We start from the raw sequence: 27,046 nt of genomic DNA on the forward strand, positions 1-27,046 counted from the left end.
GATGAGCGGGAACAAAACTTCCCACAAAGCCCACAAGGCAGCACAAATGCCGTACGCATAAGCCCCCGTACCTTCGCTGTCCGGACAGGGCGCCGGCAGAAACCAGCTGTCCCGGATGAGCCGCCGTACCGCCCTGGTTGAGCCGCTTCCGGTACAGCGTATCATCATCAAGCGCACCCGAGCTGGTCAGCGTGGTTGGGAATGAAATGTGACGTACGACGACCGCAGGTTGCCGCTGCTGCCGTTGATTCACCGTGCTGCTGCTAGTCGTTGCGTTCGTGCCCAGCTGCAGGGACAGCGCACGAAACACACTCTGATGTCCGGTGCCGGGAGGATGTTCGATTGGTCCGAGTGGAGGCCGGCGCAAGACGACGGCCGTTGACGACGGGGGTGAATCCTTCCGTAGCCGGTTGGAGTAGTGCCGGCGCAGGGCAACGTTTGGTTCGTGACAGTCTTCGATCGGCAGCGGAAAATCGTGCGCCGAGAAGCGTGATCCAAACAGGGCCCGGTTTGCCATCGTCCGGGGGAAGTAAAATGTGCGCTGCAAAGGGGGAAAATAGGCGGGAAAGGAATGAATGGTTGGTCTGGTAGCTCCGTTTTGATCGTAAAGTTTATTTCGTTATAAATATCGCTAGTTAGCTAGCTTTATAGCATGATACGTTTAAAATTTTCATCACAAGAGATCAGATAAAAAATTTCGTTTTTCCAATAGTGTCCCTCAAGCAGTTGATTACTAAAATGTATTGTCCTTTATGAACACATTTGCTTAAATGCAACATAAGTAATCAAAACTATAGTTACTAGAAACAACAATCAAAATTAAATTTAATTTCGTTTGTCACCAAAAAAACGAATTTTCCACGACTGAGCTTCAGCTGTGGATATTTAAAGAATAGGACAGCGAGTCTATTTATTTATTTATTTATTTATTTATTTATTTAAATCAAAGTTATCGGGCAGTTTGCCTAAATAACTTAATGCTTACAGAGTACAAGTTTAAAGTTTTTTTTTTTAAGTATGGCCCTAGAACTAACTTGAATATGCTGACGCAGCTGACTAACTGATTGATTGAAATCTGCTGATAACCCTAACCTATTATACACATCAATCATTTTGAGCAGTGGATCATTGGCACCAAAACCAGTCGATCTAAAAGGGCTTCTTAGTAGCTCTCTACTTCTAAGACCTCTAGAGGGAGTAGAAAAGCAAATAAATTTTAAAATGTCAGGTGCATCAAAATCTCCAATTAATAATTTATGCATAAAGGTTATCTGAGCCGTAGTTCTCCTATGCTGTAAAGTCTCTAAGCCAAATAGTAAACACCGAACATTATACGAAGGACGTGGAATTTGGTTTGACCAGGGAAGACGATGAAACATAACACGTGTGATTTTTTTCTGAATTTTTTCAATTTTATCTATGTATGTGATTTGATGGGGACACCAAACTACACTGGCAAATTCCAGGATGGGACGGACTAAAGAACAGTATAATGTTTTTAAACTGAAAGGATCTTTAAAGTCGGCCGAGACACGTAAGACAAATCCTAACAGTTTAAGAGCTTTAGTGACGATAGTTTGATAATGGCTAGATAAACTAAGCTTACTGTCTAAAATAACTCCTAAGTCCCGAACCTGAGAAAAACGTGGAACGCTGTCTTCATTGATTTTGTAGTTATAAATAAAAGGATTTTTTTTCTTTGAGAATGTAATTCAACTACAAGTTACCACGTTGTAAATATCTTATTAGTATTTGTATAGGTTATTAGATATAGCGTTAAGTAGTATTGCGTTGATAGTGTTAGATCTAATTAGAAGTATGCGTGAAACACATATGTAATGGATATTTTTGGTAGAATAAACTCAGTCTGTAAGCAACCTCCAAAGAGAAGCGACTCGACTCGATAACTGGCGCCCGAATTAAAAGAAAAAAATTAGTAAACGTATAAGCTCCTAGTACTGGAGTGAAGCTACCTATAGCTGTCTTTGTTCAACCAGAGAATACGACACCCAGCCTTAGAGCTATTGCCTTCCAACTGGTGATTTGCGGTGTTGTAGCGCGAATAGGTGCACTAATTTATTCATCGTGAAAGACCGTTGGATCATTTTTTTTTTTTTGTAATCTACGTCTACCTAGTTAGAATCTAGTCAGAAAAAAGATGGAACAACGCCAAGAAGAAATGAAATTCTTCATACAAATGGGACAGGTCCCTGACATCCTTAAAATGTTGCCGGAATTTGACGGTAACCCGAAACATCTCAACACCTGGGTTGAGGATGTCGACGGAATATACAACTACTATTCCGCATTTGCAAATTGCCCGACGCAATTTGGAATAATAGAACGTACAGTGCGTAGAAAAATAATTGGTGCGGCATCGGACGCTTTACATGCCAGTAATGTAGGATTTGATTGCTCAGCAATCAAAGAAGTGTTGGTGAAGAAGTTCAGTGATCGTCGTGATTTGATGAGTTTAGATTACGAACTTACTACAATTAAGCGTAAGAACTATGAAAATATCGAATTATACTTCGGTAGAGTGAACGAACTTCTTACATTTATTACAAACCACATTCAAAATAATGTTAAGTATAATTCTCCTAACCATGCGTTTTTAGATTATTTTAAAGATAAAGCCGTAGATAGTTTTATAAGGGGATTAAATAGTGACTTAGGAATGTTAGTTAAAACAGCTGCGCCAGACAGCTTGAATAAGGCATATGAACTTTGTGTAGAGCTCGAAAAATTACGAAAAGGTACATCGGCACAAGGTTTCCTACCAACACAAAAGTTCCCTCCGAAACAAAAACCGCACGCACCAATACCGAGCGAAACGCACACGCGTCAAGAGCCGATGGAAGTAGATCGTACCATGCGTACACATTTGCATTATCAAAACCGGCCGGCTCAAGCTTACGCTCACCAAGAGAATGATAGCACGGCAGCTCAGTGTAGCCCAACTTTTTTTGGGACAGGCTCCAATACCAACAGCCTGCCAAGGTAAAAAACACTGGGTTAGTGTTACCGTTTATTAAAGTGCCTACAGAACATGGTTTTATTAAACTCCTAGTCGATAGTGGTGCAAATATAAACATTATTTCGGAGAAGTGGGCTAATGTGATAGGGAGTGAAACAGTTAGAAGTGAAACAAAACAGTTTAAAAGTGTTGCCGGGATAGGAAGTGCTTCGCAAGTAGTTTTTCTTGATATTTTCTCTCCAGTGCTAGAAACAAAATATAAATTTGTGGTGTACAACTTTCACGACTTTTTTGATGGCATAATTGGGACTGAAATAGTATTTGCACACAATATCAATTTAATTACACGTGCCCGAGAGATCGAACTCACAAAGCCGGACAATAGCAAGTATAAAATACCACTGCATTTCTATTATCCGAAAAAAATGTGTCGTGAGTATAGTAGTGTGACAATCGATCAGATACTTGACGTAGAATCTAACACACACATCGCACACCTAACAAGAGAAGAGCGAGAATCTCTCGTTACAGTTCTTAACCAACACAGTCATGCTTTTCACGATACAGACTCAAAGCTGACGTGTACCACTAATGTCGAATGTCGAATAAGAACCACAGATGATGCACCGGTGTACCAAAAAAGCTATCCCTACCCCGTCGCTTATAAAAACGAAGTGGAACAGCAAATTTCAAAGATGTTAGCGGATGGTATTATTCGTCCTTCACGATCCGCCTGGAACTCGCCACTTTGGGTCGTTCAAAAAAAAGGAAACAGTGAATGTTCTGACGGAGAGAAAAAGTTACGATTAGTGATCGATTATAGGCGTCTTAATCAGAAAACCATCTCTGAAAAATACCCTATCCCAGACATACAAAATATTCTTGACCAGTTAGGTGGGAATAAATATTTCACTACACTCGACCTTGCTTCTAGTTTCCATCAAATTAAGGTCAATGATCTCGACATAGAAAAAACAGCATTCTCTGTTAATAGCGGAAAGTATGAGTTTTTACGAATGCCATTTGGCTTGAAAAATGCGCCAGCCATTTTCCAACGTGCAATAGACGATGTGTTTCGTAAACACATAGGCAAAATTTGCTATGTCTACATAGACGATCTTGTGGTTTTTGGACGCAATTTAACCGAACATATCCACAACTTAAAAGTAATTTTGTCCACTTTGGAAGAAGCGAATCTTAAAGTTCAGCTACAAAAATCGAAATTTCTTTGTCAAAGTGTGGAATATCTCGGTTATATAATTACGTTGGATGGAATAAGACCTAACCAAGCTAAGATATTGGCTGGTATTATTGAATCCGTTCGTAGCGGGAACGTACGGCGCTCACATGAAATTCTAGGGATGGCAACACATTTCTTGAGCCCGCTACTACAACGCCGCGGTGAATAACTATAGCAACCATCTAGTACGTTAAGAAAATGAGTGTCGGGACGTACGCCGCTGCTACGAACGGATTCAATAATACCATCCATTGACCATAAAAAACTGGCCAAAACCAACTAACACAAAGGAATTAAGAAGTTTTTTAGGCATGGTCGGCTACTATCGACGGTTTATCAAAGGGTATGCTGATCTAACTAAACCCTTGTCTAACCATTTACGAGGAAAAAATAATTCTGATTCTTCACCAATCGAACTTACATCAGAAGAGTTAAAATGTTTCGAAAGTATGAAACAGGTAATATCGGGAAACGATATTCTTACGTACCCAGACTTCGACAAACCCTTTCTGATAACAACTGATGCCTCTAACTACGCCATAGGCGCCGTGCTCAGTCAAGGTGAAGTGGGGAAGGATAAACCAATACATTTTGCCTCGCGAACGCTTAACAAAAGAGAAGAAAATTTTTCAGCGACTGAAAAAGAGATGTTAGCAATTTATTGGTCGCTGAAAGTTTTTCGAAACTACATCTACGGTCAAAAGTTTAAAATCATAACAGACCATCAGCCTCTAACATTTTCACTATCGTCAAAAAACGTCAATACCAAACTAAAGCGCTGGAAATCTTACTTAGAGGAACACGACTACGAAATGGTGTATACACCTGGTAAAAATAACGTGGTTGCCGACGCGCTCAGTCGCGTTCAGATATTTAGCCTAACGTCAACTCAGCATTCTGCTGAAGAAGACAGCTCAGACATGATTGAATGTACAGAAGCTCCTCTTAACGCTTTCAAGCTTCAAATAGTGTTAGAGAAGGATGCTAATGAGGATATTCTAGTTTCCTATCCTTTTCCCGGGTTCAAAAAAGTAATAATTAGAATGCACAATTTTACAGAACAGTCTCTTACGGATATTATTAAGAAATACTTCATTCCTAATAAATTAACCGGTTTGAATTGTTCAGAAGAAATCCTAGGAAAATTTCAAAATATCTTCAAAGAATATTCAAGCACAAGAATGTATAAGATACGTTTCACGCAAAATATTTTGAAGGATATTACGAACACAGAAGAACAAGAAAACATTATACAAGTTGAACACGAAAGGGCCCATCGAGGCATAGAGGAAAACAAACGTAAAATTTTGAGGAAATTTTATTTTCCCAAAATTACACAAAAAATTAGAAATTTCATTAACCTTTAAGTTGGCAACCGGATACCCGGGTATTTTTTTCAACTTTAAACTGCCATAACTTTTGATTCATTGCTTTTATTGACCTGAAATTTGCCGTAGCCTCCCAACTTTTAATTTATGATTTTTTGGTGCATAAGTTGTAATTTTAAACAGCCTGTAAGTATTTTATTTTGATTTTTTTTTAACTTTACCACGTAAGTTGGCAACCAGCATACCCGGGTATTCCATACATTTTGTATGGAGAATGACGTTTCTCTTCTTCCTCTTTTCGTATTGTGCTTATTTTCAAGTCAAATTCAAGCGATTCCAAATTTCAATATGACCGTTATTTTTATATTAAAATGAAAAAAACTTAATGAATAAATGAAATAGAAGAGAATATACGGTCGGCATTACTTGCTTACAGCATTAAAATATAGAAAGCATTGTTTACCTATGAAAATCGTTAATTTTTTGCATCAAAACGTGTGGAATACCCGGGTATGCCGGTTGCCAACTTACGTGTGTAAATCTGGTTGCCAACTCTACGGTTAAAGTTTGCGATGCGTGCAATACATGCAAATATGATAGGCGCCCATTGAAAGTACAATTGCAGGAAACACCTATACCAAACCATCCTTTTGAGATTTTGCACTTGGACATATACCAGATAGACGGGGAAAGCTTTCTTTCAAGTGTTGATAAATTTTCGAAATTTGGAAGAATGATCCCCATTAAATCAAAACAAACGATTCATATTAGAAAAGCTTTCGAACAAACAATTACATCATATATAATTCCATCTATTGTAGTAACGGATAACGAGAAATCTTTTCTATCAGCCGAAATTCGAGGGATAATGCTAGACCTTAATATAACAGCTTACATCACACCAAGCAATAAATCTGAGGTTAATGGTCAAGTAGAACGCTTCCATTCTACGATTACCGAAATGTATCGCATACAAAAACGTCTGCAACCTAACTACTCAACTAAAAGGCGTATGGCGATAGTAGTAGGAAAATACAACGACACTATACATAGTGTAACTAAGAAAACTCCAAAAGAAATCCTTTTAGGTATTTCTCAAAATCCAGCATCCGTTGAAGAAATTGACGAAGTTAGAAATAGGATTTATGATGAGGTAATTGTACAATTGAAACAAGCTCAAAGCAAGCAACTAAAAACTCATAATAAACTAAGGCAAGTACCTCCGCAGTTAGAAGTAGGGCAAGAAATCTTTGTAAAAGATAAAGTCTTCAAGGGGAAAGAAAAGCCCATATTTAAGAGGAATTTCGTGCAAGATGACAAACGTGTCACTGTTCAAAATGAAAATAACTTTAAAATACACAAAACAAATGTCAAAAATTTTATCATCTCCAAATAACTATATTCCGAATTTTTTGGCTTTAAAGTTGATTCAGGAGAATCAACACTAGAAGGATGGGGCAGTTACCACGTTGTAAATATCTTATTAGTATTTGTATAGGTTATTAGATATAGCGTTAAGTAGTATTGCGTTGATAGTGTTAGATCTAATTAGAAGTATGCGTGAAACACATATGTAATGGATATTTTTGGTAGAATAAACTCAGTCTGTAAGCAACCTCCGAAGAGAAGCGACTCGACTCGATAACTTACATTTGCTAACATTAAGTAACATTTCATTATTAAAACACCATGCAGAAAAATAGTTTAACGAGTCTTGTAACATTTCACAGTCGTCAGAATATTTAACAGGTAGGAACATTTTTAGATCGTCAGCATATAATAACAATTTAACATGAGGAATAGCAAACACGACATCGTTAATAAATATAATAAATAGTAAAGGTCCTAATATACTCCCTTGAGGAACACCAGATAAATTATGGAATGTGGCAGATAAACTAGTTCCTATCTTAACGTTAATGCAACGATCAGTTAAATAACTTCTTAACCACTCAACAACATTTGTGTGAACACCATACTTTGATAATTTAGATAGCAATAGAAAGTGGTTGACCTTGTCAAAAGCAGCGCAGAAGTCAGTATAAATGACGTCAACCTGTAAGCCCTTGTCAATATAGGAGTGGCAAAAGTTAAGTAAGTATATTAGATTGGTCTCAATCGATCGTTTCGGCATAAAGCCATGTTGAACATTAGAAATTAATGGTGAAAAGGCTTGGAGCATATGACGAGACATTATCTTTTCAAACAGTTTACTGCACGCACATAACATTGAAATTCCTCTATAATTGCACACATTACTTTTGTCAGATTTTTTATAAACAGGAAACATCCACGATGATCTCCAAAGACGCGGGAAGCATTTCGATTGCAAGGATTTGTTGAATAGTTTGGTCAGTATGGGAATGAGAGCAGCCTTGCAGTTAATGAGAATTGCGCTGGGAATATTGTCAGGCCCAGGTGCGTAGGAAAGCTTCAACAACGAAATAGCAGATTCCACCTCATCATCGTTGATTAGTGGTGTGCATAAATTAACCTCATCATTTATGAAGGATAAAGCCGATGTTGAGTTTGACGGTACCGAGGAATTGTTGGTGTACACAGAAGAGAAATATGAGGCAAATGCATTGCAAAACTCTTCGTCTCCGGTAATGGTGTTTCCCTCAAACTGCATCGAGGAAGGAAATCGTCCACAGGATTCTTTATCTTTAGCAAATTTCCAGAATGATGTGGGATGTCTTTTGATATTGATTTCAATTTTCCTGACGTAGTTGGCGTAGGCGGTTCGGTTCAGCTGCTTATATATTTTGGAGGCGCGAGCAAAATTTATTTGATTAATGCTGTTTTTTAGTCGATGCAGTTTTTTAAGGGACCGTAATCTTCGACGTTTAGCCAAACGTAGTGCAGAATTTGTCCATGATGGATGAGCACGAACATTAAACCGTGTTAGCAATAGACGGTAAAACTCTTGCCTAGATGGCTTTTTGGACATCCTCTCATCTTTGATTCTCTAAAGTAAATGTATAATCAGCCCCTGTTAGGGCTGAACGCTCCAACCAATCATTCAATTCCGGTCTTGTAAAAGCTGATGCGCTCACCATTGCAAACTCATCGATAGTTAGTAGTTTTACTTAAATCAAAAACATACTTTTCCCATTTACAAGAATTTAATCAGCTGTCTGTTAGAAGCTTATTTTTTAGTACTAGAAAACTTGATTACTAACAGAACAATACAAACAGGAAAATTTCTGATTAAATAACCAAAAACATACAAAATGAAAACATGCTAAACTAAACACAAAAACACAGGTCTTTTCCACCCCAGTTATCAGTAAACCACAATATCGCTTGCTCAATTTCTTGCCAGCATCGGACCCAGAACGCATTAGACAGCATTCTTTAGATGGTCAAGCTTGACGAACAATTATGAAATCTTACCTGTCCATCCGAGAAATAGGGATGCTACTTTCATCAACTCCTGAACTGTTACTTCTTTCCTCAAATACCAAGCTAACAACCCATCTCCAGCCACTGTAACCATGGCACATGGTGTAAGAGACTTCTCGGACCGAAAATCCCACACGGAATCCGTTCTTCGGAATTTGTTTCCCCAAGGAACGAAATAAAACTTTCCATCCGCAACGAACAAGCAGCAGTAGGGGGAATGGTCCGCACCACCCGATTTAGTCACCACCAACATTCTCGAGGTTAATCGTTTGGCGTTTGGAAGAAAGACAGTGCCAAAAGTTGGGGCTTACATGAGCGGGCAACGTATACGAGCAGGATCGGGGGAGAATGGGAGAGGCATAAACTTTTCACAGCTCAAAAGTTTACCATCGACAAGACTGCGGGCAGGGGCCTGCGCCACCACGGCCACCACTTATCTCTTTATTTCTTTTCGGTTGAGCATATTAATTTGCCGTTCGAAGCGACTAGCTCAGCCGCAGAATCGTATTTGTATTGGGATTGCGTCCTTATTATAGCCGGGGTGCCGGGTTTTGCCGTCTTATTTTTGTTGCTGTCGAGTTTTGCAATCGGAACAATTGGTTCGATCGGTGGCTGAAGCGACTATCGGGAAAAAGTTAACTTCACTGCTAAATGAACATTCTCAAAAAGTTTCACCCGGGCACTGGCTGTGAAATCTACAAACTTTCCAATAATCATCATCAGCAGCAGCAACGGGCTGTGGGTTGCTTGGACTGGGTCTTGGTGTGCTTACTGTATACAAAACATAATCAAACGAAGCGAACGATTATCTGGTTGAGTGAAGTGTACCGGGCCGGTGGCAGAAACCCGAGAAACATGAGGAAGGAACCGGCTCAAATGGAAACTTCCAGGAATATTATGACGCAAGCAAACATAGCGTCGTGGATGTGAGAAGACGTTTTTTTCTTCTCTAATATCAATATTTATCTTAAAACGAAGGCTCAACACATGAGCCACATAGAGCTTAAATGTGTTATTAAGACACATCTGATGTACACTTTGCATAAATTAAGGCGTTCTCAGTTGTATTGGTTGTGAAAATGTGTTATGAAGATTTTTTCAATTTCCCATAAATGACTAAATCATAAGTAAGCTCAACTCATTAAGCCTCATTCAGTGATCGAGTGAAAGTGGACCTCAGCTGTGTTTTTTTTATGATTTCTTACTAAATAAGCGCCCAGAGTGTTATGCAAAGTACAACTTGTGAATTTTTTGGCGGAATTTTTCCTTCTTGGAACCATGGTTCTTTATGCGAAGATTGTCCGTACAATTAATTAATTCTAGTATAAAACTAAAATTGATTTTTTTTTTCCTTCAGAACGGCCTATTTAGCAAAATCACTATAAAGTTTTTATCAAAATACATGTCAAAATTACTATTCCAAAGGAATTCTTTACATAATGGGGTTTTTCACAGTAAATAATGGAATTTAAATAACTGTGCGAGTGTAATGATAAAAATCGCTTCGCAGCAACACTTACCTCCATGAAATCGTTCTCCTCGGTTGCATGGTTCCGCTGAAAGCTAATTCGAGAGATGTTTTTGAACAGCTTCCATCGTTCCCGTGCCGTCCGTCCCGGGCTTCAAAGTGTCGTTCGCGAAGGTTGTTCAAATGCAATGCCGCAACACAGTTTGGAGGCAGCAAATTGGATGAAAAATAAACACCCACCGATGGGAGAGTAAAACAAAGCAAAAACAGAACGATCATTAACCACAGAGCTTGGGGCGGAAATGGCACGTCAGTCTCCTCCCACTCTAAGATGGAAGCAGCCTGCAGTGCAATCGTCAACAACTGCACTCCTGTTGCGCATGGTATTTTGTCGGGTAAATAGCCACTGATTAAAACAAGAAAAAGCGCCCCAAACACCGGAACGCTGCATGCTTAGGTTTTACCAAATACCGTGCCCGATATGGTCAAAGACGGCAGATAGCGAGAACGAGAAAATGTGAGTCGCTTTCCCGGGATACCGGTCCTGTGGACTCTGTGTGACGGTCGGTGTGCAGCAACGATTTGCAGCAAATAGTTCTTCTAATTACCTCGATTGTGCTTCGCTCGACTGTTGCTGCTCCTTTGCAATAATTGCATTCCACTCCCGCAGGATGTGCGGATAATTGTTCTCGATTTCCGTTAGCGAACCTGTTGCACTGACCGTGCCTCCCTCCATCACCACGATCTGGTAGCACGATGGTTGAATGGTGCAGCAGCAGCAGCGTTTTGCACGAATCGTCCGCCAGTTGATGTCGTCCAATCATCCGTGCCGGCCGAAAATCCAAACGGTTTAGTTAATGGAATGTCCGCGCAGTGGTACAGTGCCCGGGGGAGGAGAGGAGGAAGTGAGAGAGAAAAGGAGAGAAGTAACAAAAAAGCAAACCAAGAAACCAGAAAGCCATTAAACGTTCACTGCTAGGAAGCGGAACCCGGCAAAACCCACTTTTTCCCGGACGTCTATCACTCTACCGGGATGCGGCCATGATGGTGCCCACACACCAGGGTGGCGGGTTGACTTACATTGTCCGCTCGATGTACCAGCTGCACCTTCTGGGTGACCAGGATGATGGTTCGCTTTTGGCGTGCCAGCATCCGGTGGACACCGTTCTCGAAAACGTCCATGGCGACTTCGTTGTCTAGGGCGGACAATGGATCATCCTGGGAAGAATAAAAGAATCATGCTCAATCAGTTAGTACCGAGTCAGGGCATTGGTATTGTGGAAACAGATTGAAAACATAGCTTAACAGCAAAATAAAATGCAAACCTTATAAAATACTAAACTCCTAACTTAATATAAAATATGGAGAGGTAACAGCAACTTAATTACACACACAAAAATGAATGAAGATTCATTAATGCAGACACGTATAATGATAAATAAATGAACAAAATAGTTTAAACTTATCTAAACAAATGAAATAAAATGTATTGATTTAGTAGTACTATTTGTTGTTTACAAAAATGGAAGTTTTGAACAGAAGACACTGCTCTATTGTCTGGAATTATAGTAGAGAAATAGAATGTAAAAAATATACATAGCCAAGAAAAAATATTGATTCAAAAATCATAACCGATACAACTATATTGTTCAATCAAAACACATTTGAAAAAGACATTTAAAATTTAAAAAAAATCTAAAACCAATTAACTTTCTCCCGAGCACAATCAAATCAAAGCGCCGAATAAATAAAACAAAACACGAAAAACCCCTCCACCGCCCACAACGCACATACACTTACCAATATTACGACGTTGGCCGAAGAGTAGAGGGCCCGGGCGATGGCGATACGCTGCCGCTGACCGCCGGACAGTTTCAGGCCACGTTCGCCAATTTCCGTCCCATCGCCGGCAGGCATCAGGTCGAGGTCCGGCTTCAGTGCACAGGCCCGCAGCACCCGGTCGTACCGTTTCGGCCGGAAGCTCTCGCCGAACAGGACGTTCTCCCGGATGGTGGCGTTCTGTAGCCACGGTTTCTGCGGAACGTACGCAATCGATGAGTATCTGAAACAAAAAACAACCCACCCCGAAACGGAAAAACGGATCGTGAGTGAGAGAACAAACAGAAACATGACAACTGTTGGTGGCTGCAAGTGCAATGCACCTTTTACCTCCGCACGGTTTCGTTGACAAAACAAACAGCCGAACAAACCGAGGGGAACAAGTTAAAACGCATAGAACATAAACGGTGTACATGCTTTTTTTCTCCTAACATTCGACGAACTGACTTGACTCTAACTGCAGCGCACTGCTTTCGACAGGTTGACTTAGAGCGCCGGAGTCTATTGCGAGACACACAAACACCCAATTACGGTCTGTCACACCATTGAACGAAACTCTCAATCAAGCCGGAATGGATGGGACGGTGCCGTTATGGACGATCTTGTACATTTCCAAGGGAACTCTGTGCTCACTAGAGATGGCTTTATGCGTTTGGTTTTAGATTTAGAACGAATCGGAGTTGTAGTATGAAGCTTAGGTTGCTTCGAAACATTACTTTAAATGTTACAAAGGCAAATAAGCAGTAAATGTAAATCATCTGCTGCTCTTTTCCATTCCTCCGTTCGAAAGTAAGGTATTGCAACGAATTAACTTACCAAACAATGCTGCTACTGCCCTTATGCCAGGTTCGAGATCGGAACAAACACGACACACACACACACACACACACACACACACACACACACACACACACACACACACACACACACACACACACACACACACACACGCACACACACACACACACACACACACACACACACACACACACACACACACACACACACACACACACACACACACACATACGTTTCTTCATCTATTGCAATACAGTCCAAACAGTACGGACATACGGACGGCAAACCAGCGAAACGGATTCGATTAACAACCGTTTTCAGGTCCGCTCTCCCTGGGGGTGGTAAGAGATGAGCGCAATTCAATGTGCCGTACCAACCAGGCACACCAGGCACAGCTACTATATGTACAGCGAATAAGAATTGTCACTGATTGTTTGCACTTGATCAAATGCTTCGTTTCTGTCTGCAACAACGAAAAAGATACCAAGCGTTGTGTTTTCTATCAAGCATTGAATAAAACGTTATGGGGTTTGGACTTTTATTTACTTTTCTGAGATTTCGTCAGAGAACACTAACCAAATGAGTGAGGTGAATGAATATTTATTTATTTATTTATTTATTTATTTATTTATTTATTTATTTATTTATTTATTTATTTATTTATTTATTTTTTTATTTATTTATTTATTTATTTATTTATTTATTTATTTATTTATTTATTTATTTATTTATTTATTTATTCATCTATTTATTTATTCATCTGTTTATTTATTTATTCATTTATCTATACTTTAGCCTATACAAACTTTGAAAATATTTTTTTGTCATAGTAGATTGTTATATAAATAACAATATTACTTCTTCTTCTTCTTCTATTTGGCGTCACGTCCTACGCAGACATGCCTTCCTATACAGGCTTTCGAGACTTAATTCATTACCACGGAGCCATGTGTTTTAGATGCTGATCATTTATTGATGATCTTATAAATGTAAAAAGTTAATTCCTAGCACATTCGTGAGACTTTGTGTTTGCTCAAAGTAATGTCTTTTTCAATATTTTTGATTATTCTGCCAACTAAAAAATCTGTTTAAAAGATACTTGAATCGTCTTCATGGTCGTAATGGGGAATAAATACTTCTACGCAGTGGCGATTTTAACGGTAAGTAAAGTAAGCAATTGCAGGGGGCCCCGTCAATGAGGGGCCCCACGAATCTTTAGACCATTATCTATAACAGTTGATAGAATATGGCACTGTGTTAGCAAAAAGGCGCCCATGGGTGATGGACGTTGGACCCCAGTGCTAGACGAACCCTATGCACCCCCTCCTCCTCCCCCCCCTTCTGGGAGCAACAAAATTTAATTTGAAATGTTGCATAATCCAAGACGGATTCCAGGTACCCCCCCCCCCCCCCCCCCCCCCATAATCATGTACAGCGGGCTTCAACAATTCTTACTGCTTGGGGCCCCCGATACTGTAAACCCGTCACTGCTTATTAATTTTTTAAACGATATTAATTTTTCCACTTCTTCCAATTTTTCACTTTTTTTCATACGCCAGATGCTGCAATCAGACCAATGATGCAAATCGAACGAAAAAAATGTAACATTTATTATGCTTCTTTTTGAGTAACACTTATTTTCTGAATGTCGAATGCTCGAAAATGATTCATAATTTAAACGAAATCCCGGGAAATAATATAATTTTTTTACGATGGTGCTATTTTTATTTCGTAACTGTTTTGAGGAATATTTCAGCAAAATTGAAAATATCTCATCAATATATGCAAGTAATTTTCTTAAATGGTGTAAAAAATGTTATTTTAATATTCTGGACTAAAAAATCTTGATTGATATGGTAAATCCTAGATTATTGCAAAAAAATTAATTTTATTTTAATTTATCATAGTGTGAATTGAATGAAACTTTAAATTGAATTTGAATTAAAGTTGAATTAAATTATATGAAAAACACTGCTTTACACTGTTTATAACTTTCATCGATTAAAAATTATAAGCTTGCTAAAACTAACGTGAATGAGCTAACATTAAAAAGAACAAAGCGATTCTACGTTTGTTTAAATGCGATTTGTCTAAGAAACCCCACACTAGAGATAATGTTTGCATGCAGCGTTGACACCCCGTCAAATGTCAAATTTACTTTAAAAATGTTTAATAAAGCCACACACCATACGAAAACGTTTCATTGATTCAGTTAGCTTGATTCCGATAACAATTGCTTCCATAAGTTCCATAAGTTCTAATGGTTTACGGCTCTTCGAGGCTTTTCATGTAAGAAACGAAACAGAGCGAAATAAACGGAAAGCAAACAAATTTATAAAATAACGAATCAAACGGATTTTAATTTTCACATTCATAGATGTCGGTAGAAAAGTTAGTGAAAAATAAGTAAAAAATTGTTTTACGTATCTTAAACTATGGTTTGAGCTATTTAATATATTTAACTTTAAAAATGCAGCTCTATTAAATCATTCAACGTCTTCCATTACATACGTTCAATGTAAATATTTAAATAAAAGTCATACCGAAACCATCAAACATTGCCTCCTTTCCCTTATCAAATGCATCGTTTGATAAAGCACTGAATCGATCAAATGTGAATCTACATAAATCCAATGCCAACGCTCGTAAAGCATCTGCTTTTCCCGGAAATCGGATCATAAAGCTCATCCAACAAACGAACGAAGGATCACAATTCGATTGGTTGATTGAACGCATGCATGCATCACGAGGGCAGCAGTAGTAACGCGTACGTTCGACATACGTTGAAGTGCACACGATAATTTGCTCACCAACACACCATTTCCGCTCTTTTGGCTCTTTTTGTTGCTGTTCATTTACTACGATCCAAATCAAGCGTGTTTGAGTATGTGCAGTTCGTCATCGGCCATTTAGCTTGCCCATTTCAGTTTACGCAGTGCTTGTTTGCTTTTGAGCACGTTAACGGGGAACTATCATTTTAATTTAAACCTTCGTACCACGAAAAAAGGATCCTCCGCCCCTGTGGTGTATCCCACTTTCTCCTTCTACCCCCGCCAGGATGCAAAGCATCAAACTATTCCGATAAAATAGCATTATTGTCAGCGCGGCCGGTCACCGAACGGTGCGCGAAATCACATCCACCTACACCGGAAAAGTGCCCCATAAACATTCGATAAAATCACTTCTCAGCCGTTGCCATACACACACACACACATACACACACATACAAAAAAGGTCGTTTTTTCAACATGGACAAAAATAATATAAAACGTAGAGAAAGCGGAACGAATCATTGCAATAAATACCGTAAAAAGGAGCAGACGGGGAGCGAGATTCGGAAAACGTGTGCGGAACACGTTTTGCTCCCATCCGGCGATAGTAGCCAGCCCATTTATTTATGCTCATCCTGGCCCTTCCCATTCCTGGTCCGGATTTTGGATGAATTGATTTTCCGACGAATTTATTGGCTTAACTTTTATTTATACATCCGCTTTAGTTGTGTTGTGGATGAGGAAGACTTGGACAAGCAAAAAGAATAACGTAAATATTCTACCTTTATACTAGTTTTTTTCTGGGACCTACGGAAAATGTAGGTCGATCAACTGTTACGAAAGGTGATGGAGGCTTTGTATGGTTTTATTTTATCTTGTCAGCAAAAACTAATGCGCTGTGCAATGAACGGCAGAGGGCTGGGATATAGTGCCCGAGCCCGTTTACGGTAAAGCGGGAATGTTGGTGGAAAACAGCTAAAAACGTTTCCATAGATAAATTTTCAATTCAAACAATCTCGGATTGTGTTGATCGTTTGGATCGTAAAAAAATCCAATTAGCTTTCATACCATTCATACCATCACGTCCTTTTTGCTTGTCTTTATTAAATCGAAAAATTGGCTACGGTTTTACACAGGTGAATGAATAATATATTGAATTATTTAATTATTAAGAAAAATCTTTACCTGCAAAGTGGTGCAAGGAAATTTCGTGACAACTATACCTATCAGATCGAATATAAAAATTGTGAGGTCTTGCTTAACCAATCAATGGGCCTCATCGCGAACGAAAGTCGATAACGGAGTGGATAATTTAGCCGATCGGTTAGCAAAATTCCAATGTTATCCAATTGCGTTTTCTCAATCAGAATCTTCGCTAACCGATCGGTTTGGCAGTGGAGTGGAATGGTGTTTGCCGCCATAGCAACGTGGTTAAAAAGTCGAGCAGTGGGATATGCAGTTGAAAACTTCATATAAAAAAAACCATTTCAGTCGGATAGCCATATCTACTGCTCCACCCCAGTTGATATAACAGTGGAAAACTAAATAATATTAAAAACCATGTTTCACAGCTCGCAAAAAAGGATGTTTTATCGCTGTTTGAGTTATTTAAGATGTTTTATCACTCGATTTAGCTAAAATATAATTTTTTAGAAAATATAAATTTACATGTTTTTTTAATAAATAATCAAAACACATAAAATTAGGTTTATAACAGGTATCTAGTTTTTATAGTTCAAGCTAAGAAATAAGAACCCAAAAAAAATCCTTTTCTGCTAATCCTTCTCTTTTATCCAACCTTATGTTATGGCCTTATGGCATGTTAGAATCGGTTCCGACACGTAAATGCAACGAGATTGGGAAGACCAGTATTATCACTAGGTACAAGAAATTATATGCAACTCATATCCGTTGGAGCGGCGAGTTCCGGTCGGAATCGTTTGCGTTGTTTTGCACCTATCGAAGGTGTTGTGCCTACTTGTACCTTCCGGACTATCCCCAAAAACTCAGGGTCGCTTATGGAAGGGTACAGCCCGGGAGTGTTCGGATTGACACATACATCGCTATGTTCCACGCCTCGTGACAAACGTGTCACCCAATGAATTTTTTTGTTCATCCATTTAAACGAATATGTACACTTGAATAGCTTCTCTTCTGAATCACATACATTACAATTTTAACGTAGTTATTTTATTTTTATCATATCTGACGCAATCATCATCGTACGTGTGAAAGCACACTCATTGTCGTATCAAGCTCGCCAGTCTTCAGTGGACGGTCATTGTTCAAGGCATTAAAACGATCGTCCCAGGTGTTGTGCAGGGAGAGGGGGTGGGGGGAGATTTCATCTCTTGGCTTTGAATCAAATACACTTAAATTTTTTTCTTGGGGGAGTGGGGGGTATTGGTCGGAATCCCTCATATATGGGCCCCAGTAGTCTTTGAGTCTCTTCGTCCATGGAGCCTCTATCGTTCATGGAGGTCCACGATGAGACTACTGTACACACCATATATGCTGGACTTTATATCCACGGAGCCTCCTGCGGCCAATCAGTCCGCTTACGGTTAAATCCGCAATTGCGGAGAGGGCGTAGTAGGTTTAAATTTAAGTGGCCAGATGACTTGGAGGCGTCAGTCATTAAGGCCAGGATAATGGACTGGCGAGGGCGAGAGACCGTGAGCGGTTTCGGACACTCCATATTGCACGGAATAAGTGTACCGCGTTGTTTCAATATATTTCTGCACGAGGGCGTAAAATACGGACGTTCACGGATCCAACGTTCGCGGTGGCTGGAGTTGATGGACGCACATGGTATATGGCACAGGACAAGCGTCAGTGAAGGTGGCAAGCTCAGAAAGGATTCAAACCTCGTCCTCCAGTTCATACGATTTTGTTTAAACTAGACTTGTTCAGCCTACAACCCGTTTTACACTTTACCCGGATTGTTTGAATAGGCCTACAGTCAGTACTGTCTAAGGCCTGGTGTGGATTCTTCACTAGATGGTCCGTAAATAAGCAAAATTTACTATTTTATTCATTCCGCAAAACAACACCTCTAAATGTAAACAAAAGTATGATTGACAGATAGGCAAAATCAATGGCTACTCGAATCGGAAAGAGTTATCCACCGGTGGAGAAATTATCCACCGGTGGAGAAAATTATCCACCGGTGGAAAAGAAATTCCACCGGTGGACTCGAGCAAATTAACCGATCGGATAAATTTTATCGACTTTCGTTCGCGATGAGGCCCAATGTTTTATAGCATAACTAACCAATTGCCAAAAATGGGGGCCTCCACGATTCTAGTTAGTTTTTTGTGTGGAGTTTGACAGTTGGAGGCTGAAATCATGTAAACAATCCATACAAAACCACACAAAAAAACTAGCCTGCGATTTTCAGTCTAGAATATTTTAGCCTAAAAGCTAGAATTAGATTCGAGTACCTGCTCGAAAACACGGGTTTGTTTACATTTATCCCAAGGTGCATTAAAGAGATCTTGGGAAGAAATCCAGAATCAAAGTGTATGTAGTCCAGGTGGTCTCATAGCATGTTTTATAACCAAATTTGAATATCACTTTTTGACAGGATGGGTGAACACTTTTGTTCAAACAAGCTTTCTGAAGGCATGACGAATACACAAAACACTCTTAAAATCTTCATTCAGAAACAGAAGCGATAAAAATCAGTCTTCTAAATTCATACACCTTGGGATAAGCCCACCTGTATATTATACCCACTTAGATAGCTGCTCGAAAACTGCTATACAATGCAAACAGCTGACAGGCTGAAATTTCAGCCTACGAGCTTCAAACGGAAAGGGCCCCAATGATGGAAAAAAGTGCTGTTTTTTTTTCATGTCTGATATTAGTGGTAAAATAATATAAGACCAGACACCATCGCCTCCATACACTTTCATATATTGATCCCATCGGGCGGTATCGTGGTACAGTCGTCAACTCGTACGACTCAATAACATCCCCGTCATGAGTTCAAACCTAGAATGGTCTCCCCGTAGCAAGGATTAACACAGCCGGATGTGTGATAATGCATTAAGTCTCGAATGCTTATATAGGCCGGCATATTCGCGTAGGACGTTACGCCATATAGAAGAAGAAGAATAATATCCATGTCTTAAGGATCGTTCACATAATAGTAAGCAACTTGCATGAAGGCTTGTTTCTTAAGGGTTAGGATAGTTTATGTCTTTTAGTCTAGCTTATTATTAATGTAATTAGAATAGTGATGACAAATAGGGCAGTGAGGCAAACAAAAAAATCAATTCAAGACGGATTTGGGAATTTATAAGGTTCAAGCTGTTTACCAAATTATATGAAACAAGTATCGTAAAAGATTAACACATTATGTACAACATTTATGGCTACCCATTATTAAAACTGTATTTTGTATTGGCTATTTACTCATTCTTATTCTGAATCGCTCGCATTTTGTGGTTACATATAGGTATTGCTTCTAATACGACTATGAAGTACTTAACAAAATTCGATCAGGCCAAAGAAAATATTTTTTTTATAATTACTGTTTTATTCAAAGTGTCCTCTAATGTCAATCTTTGAATAGACTGCCGGCAGTGTCGTTGAATAGCTAAACTGCTAAGATGCAAATATTGAATTTACCTGTCTTATTCACCATGTAGGCCTAGATAAAAAATAATGACTAAAAAATAATTTACATTATGATAAGTAATTAAGATCGGTTTTGTAGGGGCAGACATGTCTAAAATTATTCGCCCGGTTACAAATTTCCTAATTTTGCTTTTGTAATGACTGTAATCTAATAAAAGCAAATGACCTTCAATCCAATGAAATATATTTGCTTCTCCGTGTTCAAAATTTGTTCCCGCAACTTATCCATAGATGATGATTAAGATCAATTATCAATCAAAACGAAATCCCTTACCCCGCAATGTAAGTGAATTTACGTGTTGATCAAATTTTTCTCAAGGAAAGGCAAATTACCCGCAGCAATTAATTCGACCCAATGTCATCGACTTGAGCACAAAAAGGCGTTGAACTGAGGAGAAGAACACAATGTCTCCAAAAAGAACCACCTTGCCCTTTTCTGTGTCTTTCATCGTGATTGTTGAAAAAACGTTGAAATATTTTCTTCTTTCTTGTGAAAAACTCTGGGCCATTCGTGCTGCGTCTTTAGAACAGCCATTTTCTAACCCTTTTTTGTGCGTTCTTTTTATGCTGAAAGAATGGATATTCTCATAATCAAGCAACCTTTACCACACCATCTCCTTTCGCCCCGCACTGCTAACCGGATAATCCATGTTTACTTCCAAGCAAACGAGCACGTTTTTTATTTGTCGCCCGGGTGCGGGTGCTAATCTGCAGCTAAATGCGCCCCTTAATAATCAGCCGATTGTCACACGGCCGAGTGCGCTTTTGTATCAGTTTTCCGCTCAATCCCTTTCTGGTTAGCTAAATCCCCATTCATACTTGACAAAAAGCAACGAAAAATCCGCTAGAAAATGGTGCCGCCTGCGGGCGGAAAGATTACCCGGAGTAAAACCAGCAAAAGGAAGAAAGAACTTACTTATTCCAGATCAGTTCGCCGGAAAGATGATTTATCTCTTTGAGCAGCGCAGCCAGCAGGGACGATTTGCCGCTCCCGCTACGTCCAACAATGACGGTCAGTTTGGCTGTGAAAAGAAATAGAGAGAGAGAGAGAGAGAAGAGAGAGAGAGAAAGAGAGAGTAAGATCAATTGGGTTAATTTCGCATTCCATGTTCGACAACTTCCGGCGACTGTTCGGCGGGCTATGGCAAGCTCACCTTTCGGCACGGTCAGCTGCTCAATGTGTAGCGCACAGTGTGTCATGGTATCGTCTGCCCCCGTGTCGTTCCACCGGAAGCGTGCGTCCTTAAGAAACACCGCCGCATGGTCGGGCAGCCCGAAGCGCATTTCCCGCGCCAGATGCTTCTGCTTCTGGCGACACTTCTCCAACCGTGCGCTCACCGACAGCTGGCTGTGCTTCTTCAGCTTCACGCGGGGGCTCGGGACCGTCTTCTGGTATTTGGCCGGTCGCTGCCGGGCCATCGGTGCCCGGTCAACCTGCTCGCACCTAATCGACCGGTCCGAGCTCATGGACGAATGCTGGCTGCAGCTTTTCCCACCGACATCCTCCACCAGCGGCAATGGGCCAGCATTGTCAGCAGCTTTCCGCTCGGTTTGCGGCGAACCGGTAACATTATCGGACGATTTAATGCCTGGCTGCTGCAGCTGCTGCCCTTCTTCTACCTGATCGGGTGGTGCCACGACCGGAACACCCAGGCACTGTTCCTGCGCTGCTGCAGCATCGTCCCCGTCCTGTGGGTCACCCGCTTCGTCCATGTCCAGCGACGCGTCACTTTTGCTAAGAATTCGGGCCATCGTACGGATACCTTCGAGCGAACTCCGCTCTACCTCCGGCTGGCCAAGGAACGCTTCCAGCCGACCAGTGCTGACGATGGCCGAAAGTGTGATCGGTATGGTGATGGGAAAGATGAACAGTGGTACGGTCAGTTGATTGAAGAGCGCTAGCGATGCAAACAGACGGCCGGCGGTCAACTCGATCGGGTTGTTTTCGAGCGCGAGAAACACGGCTATCGTTACGATGGTAATTAGCACGGAGGAAATGTGTGTCAGCAACACTGGAAAAAGGGGAGGTAAGGAAGCAAAGATAGTAAATGAACGACTTACAATGTAGTAGGTTTCGATCATTAGAGCAACACTGTTGATTTTCAACTCACATAGCATAACAACCCGTCCGATGCCAATCGAACTCTGCTCACTACAAACACCACAAAAGCAAGTAAATGGTTACAATGTGTTAGAAGCAACCTCATTCGAGGAATAGCTTTCAACCACATCCAAGAAGTATCTCGGCAACAGCTCTCACAAACCATTCGAAAGCTTTCATATTTCAATCAAAATGACACCTTCAATGTACCTCCCAAAGAAAAGCACGAGTGCTAGGCTCCGTTACTTTGTAACAAAAACGAAAACCACTCGCTTAGAATCTGGGCTGGTATAGTGGCATAGTAAAATACTATTGCACTCTGCATTGGCAAAGAGCTATCGAGAAAAAAACCCTCATTCGATGCCTGTGACATCCTCCATTTTTTGTGGAAAAGTAACGACTATAATGAAGGGAATATCCATCTGTCAATGGTTCGTTGCATTTGTTTGTTAGGGTCAGGCTACTGGAAAGCAGTCATCCTAACAAACAGGATGTTTTAATGCAGATTGGTTTTTTTATAGATACATTTTTCCCTGATAATCATCATTACTGGAAAAAGGCTATCAATAAAAAAAAACCTATTTATAGGAGGTAAAGAACCATTTTTAAATCGTATATAGTTTATGATTGTCCCATGTAACCAATAAGCCAAAGAAATTTAGCCTATTTTCTAAGCCTTAAAAATAGTTTAAGGTTCACTTTTGTTTTGTATTCGATAACCTTATCGCTCATCTGTGCGGTAACTTTCTACTGAAGCACTCACTTTTTTGCTGATGTAACGTACTTTCTTGAAGTATTTTTCGAAGAGAAAATAAACTTTTTTTGAAAAAAATATGTTGAGGGTGATTAAATAATATTTTTGACAAAATTGTAAAAGCTGTGTGATAAAGATAACGTGATAACGTGATAGCATGAGCCAAGAGCTACTAAAAAGAAACAAAGCAATTAAGAGAGAAGCTTATTTCTTGCGCATTATAGCCTTATACAACATTGTACAACAATGTATGATAGAATCGTAAATATTGAACCCAATTTTCATGAAAATAGAAATAAATTAACTTACAATTAATGTCATTAAATGCTTTTCAAAGAAAAAACACATGAACTTCATCCATACGGTTTATTCTAGCGGGCAATCCAAGAGTATTGTCAATTCTGGGTCCTTAAACCAAAGGTATGACCAAAGTCTATATAATACAGAGTAGTGATGGGAAAAATAAATCTCAGAAGCGATTCGAATCTTCGAATCCCAATCCTGGATGGGATTCGAATCTTTGTTTCCCAATCCCAATCCCGATGTGGTATAGCGTTTTATTCTAGTTTGTAGCGGGGGGGGGGGGGGGGGTGAATTGGTTAAAGTTGGAATGAGAGGTCATTACTCCAAATTATTTTACTTTGCAGTACTTACATCATAATTAGTACATGTCCACGACGCGGACCTTTATTCAATATCAAATCAAATAAATTATTTAGTGACTAAAGCTTCTCATTAATTGCTACATTACACCAACATTTGCTATATTTTGACTGAAAACTGCGTGATTAGGCTTCCGAAATTAAAGATACGTGGTTTCTCTCGACCCAAATTAATAGCGTATTTCGGGGACAGCCTCTAAATTCAATCGCAATCCCAATCGCAAACGCAATCAGAATCGCAATCAGAATCCCAATACCAATCGAATCGCAATCTCAATCTCAATCAGAATCCCAATCGAATCCCAAACGAATCCCAATCCCAATCGAATCGCAATGGAATCTTTTAGGGATTCAAATCCTACAAACGGGATCCGATCCGATCGAATCTTACTAGGGATTAAATCTTCGAATCTTCCGAATCCCGAATCTCCCAACACTATAGAGAGGTCGAGTCGTCCAGAACATTTGATGAAAAAGCGTGGGAAAGTTTTGACAGCTGGATGAAAAAGCTTCAATAGTTTCATCGCAGCATGCATTGAGGTTTTAGTTGTTGTGCATGCAGTGGTGCGAATGCATTTTCGATCATTTTTACGACGAACTGAAAAAGTTGACGAATATCAAAAAAAGATACAATTATAGTGTAATTATCAATTACAAAAAGATCAGTGCCCCAAATTACGACGAAATCATGTGCAGTTCAAGAGGACCAAAGCTAAGAGACTAGATTCCTGATTGTGGTCGTTTTTAAGTGATGAATTACTGAAAAAACTTTTCCATACCTCGTTCATGAGAAAGAAATGTATAGTTACACTAAGTTTTGTGCACAAAATGCACAATTTGCCCTGAAAAGTGTTTGGTTGTTTGGAATCGTTTGTGAACGCTTTTTCATCTAACTGTCAAAAACAAGCTTTCAAAATGGTGGACCAAAATCGAGCTATACATCGACCTCTGTATTACATAGACTTTGGGTGCGACCCTTATCTGACAAAAGGATATAGTCATGGTAGGTGCTGTAGATTGTTGGATATGAACAGCGACAAAGTTTGCATAGCCGTTATACGCAATATTAGGAAACAAATCGCTAATCATTATACACAACTCTATAAGCGTCTTTTCTTCAAACACTGGCTTTGCGGCAGAATCATTTTGCTATCCAATAAGCTTATACTGTGTTTGATCAATTCTGATCAATTTTAAGTTTTAAAAATATATTACAAAACTCTTTTTTAACTGATTGCTGGATAAATATTAATTTTTTTATTTATGTTTTCAGTGCATGTGTTAGAAGCTGGCGCTCTAACCAAAAACACAAAAAAAATAGTTTTTTTCTGTGTTCTGTATAAATCGTGGCTCTTGGATGTTTTTTAATCGAAATTGACTTATTTTGTGCGGTTTTTCCCTCTATGCGGAAAGTCTATGCGCACACACAAAACATCCCTCAATCCCAGCTCAAACAGTTTTCAGCAACATGAAACCCCCTATAATGTGCATTTTATTGTAATAATACTTGCTAAAAAATGCCAAAATTCTACCTTAGAGTGGATCCATATGGTGGAACAAACGAATGGAAAACACAGCCCTGTTGATGAATTTAGCACTGGCCCAGACTAACACAACTTTAACAAACATTCGGGATATACATTTTCAATTCCTTTTTGCTTTAAAACTACTGTAAAAAAGTGTCTCGTAGCCTTCAAAGGCGAAGATCTTTATTTCCAAAAAGGAATGACGCGTGAAAACGGCTGCAAAAGGATTGCTGTTATTTCTATGAATAAAAAAAACACAATTCCACATACCGCCTGAACTGTTTCATGGAATGAAGAAAGAGCAAACTTTTCAGCCACCGTTTTTTTGCCTGATAGCTTGTTTTTGTTCATTTAAGCTCGCTTCCCTTGACTGATCCTGCTGATAAAACACATCACACACGCCCTCCACGATCTCTCTCTTACACTCCATTCCATTTAGTGGCGCACACAAGTCATGCCAGACGAAGGGATGCTCCTACTACTTACTCATTAATGTCCAGTAGATTGAGTCGAGGTCGAGGTGGCGTAGCTCCTGCTGGCGGGCTTGCGAAATTTTATCTTTGAATACGGTCTCCCATGCGTTCAGTTTAATTAATTTTATCCCCAGCAGTACCTCGTTGATGCGCCGTAACCGCTCGTCGGTGCATTCCTGGAGGTGGAGCATTTGAATGAATGCAAGAAAAAGAGAAAACAGATAGGGAAAATCAGAGATCAGGTACTTCACCGAAATTGGAAGCAACTCTGGTAGCAGGAAGCTGGAAGCTGTTGCCGGCAATAGTGGCTCTTGCTGGAGTTGCACCTAGCACAGCAACCCTAGTGGTGGAGAAATTTAAAATGGCACGAAGCTTAAATGTGAAACGAACTGCTTTATGGCTCTGTGAATTTCTGGCTCACAAAAGATTTCACCTCTGTACCCATTTTCCACGCTGAAAGGTGGAAAATTGTATGCAAAACTGATAAAAAGGGCAAATGAACGATCCTTATATGAGCAGTGAGTTGCGAAAAACGTAAAATCTGGGGAAAATCATTCCACCAGAGTGTGTATCTTAGTGTGAATTAATTTTAATGAGAATGTTCTTCCTGGTGGATTCAATGGAATTTAAATTTTCATGAAATAGTATGTTTGCAAACGTTGAATCTACCCTTTTAAAAACAGGAACTTTTTAACTGTCTCATTTTATTCGTTTCGATGTATTTAATGGAATATGTCTCTGATCAATACAAACCGTATCTTTATTTATATTTCAACTGAACATCCGTTCTTAAAATAATGAATTAATACTTTGACGACAAAAGCTCGCCCATCAGCAACATAAACCACCCTAACCGACCCCAACCAATACATACCGAGACTTTCTTCGAGTTGGCCGCCATCAGCTTACCGATCAGCAGCTGCAACGGTGTCATCGTGACGATGCAAACGACCGATCCAATTACCGTACTAATCCCCAGCTGACGATAGAGCAGGTACATAACGACGGCAATCTAGTAAGAAAATGGAGGAAAGAAGTAATTATAGAAACACAAGAGAAG

General features: G+C 39.7%; 1 protein-coding gene across 2 annotated transcripts in view; it reads right to left on the reverse strand.

The window, feature by feature from the left end:
* LOC120956892 (ATP-binding cassette sub-family C member Sur) overlaps nt 1–27,046 on the reverse strand; it is a 69,082-nt gene that overhangs the window by 12,483 nt on the left and 29,553 nt on the right. For both annotated transcript variants that reach the window (XM_049608104.1, XM_049608103.1), the window contains exons 6-14: nt 26,861–26,998; nt 26,000–26,162; nt 21,625–22,482; nt 21,387–21,492; nt 12,219–12,480; nt 11,499–11,636; nt 11,027–11,163; nt 10,471–10,570; nt 72–541 (exon numbers count right to left, since the gene is read on the reverse strand). In XM_049608104.1, coding sequence (XP_049464061.1) covers nt 72–541; nt 10,471–10,570; nt 11,027–11,163; nt 11,499–11,636; nt 12,219–12,480; nt 21,387–21,492; nt 21,625–22,482; nt 26,000–26,162; nt 26,861–26,998 — 2,372 coding nt within the window. The remainder of the gene's footprint in view (nt 1–71; nt 542–10,470; nt 10,571–11,026; nt 11,164–11,498; nt 11,637–12,218; nt 12,481–21,386; nt 21,493–21,624; nt 22,483–25,999; nt 26,163–26,860; nt 26,999–27,046) is intronic.

Source organism: Anopheles coluzzii, chromosome 3, assembly GCF_943734685.1.
Source record: "Anopheles coluzzii chromosome 3, AcolN3, whole genome shotgun sequence".
NCBI lineage: Eukaryota > Metazoa > Arthropoda > Insecta > Diptera > Culicidae > Anopheles > Anopheles coluzzii.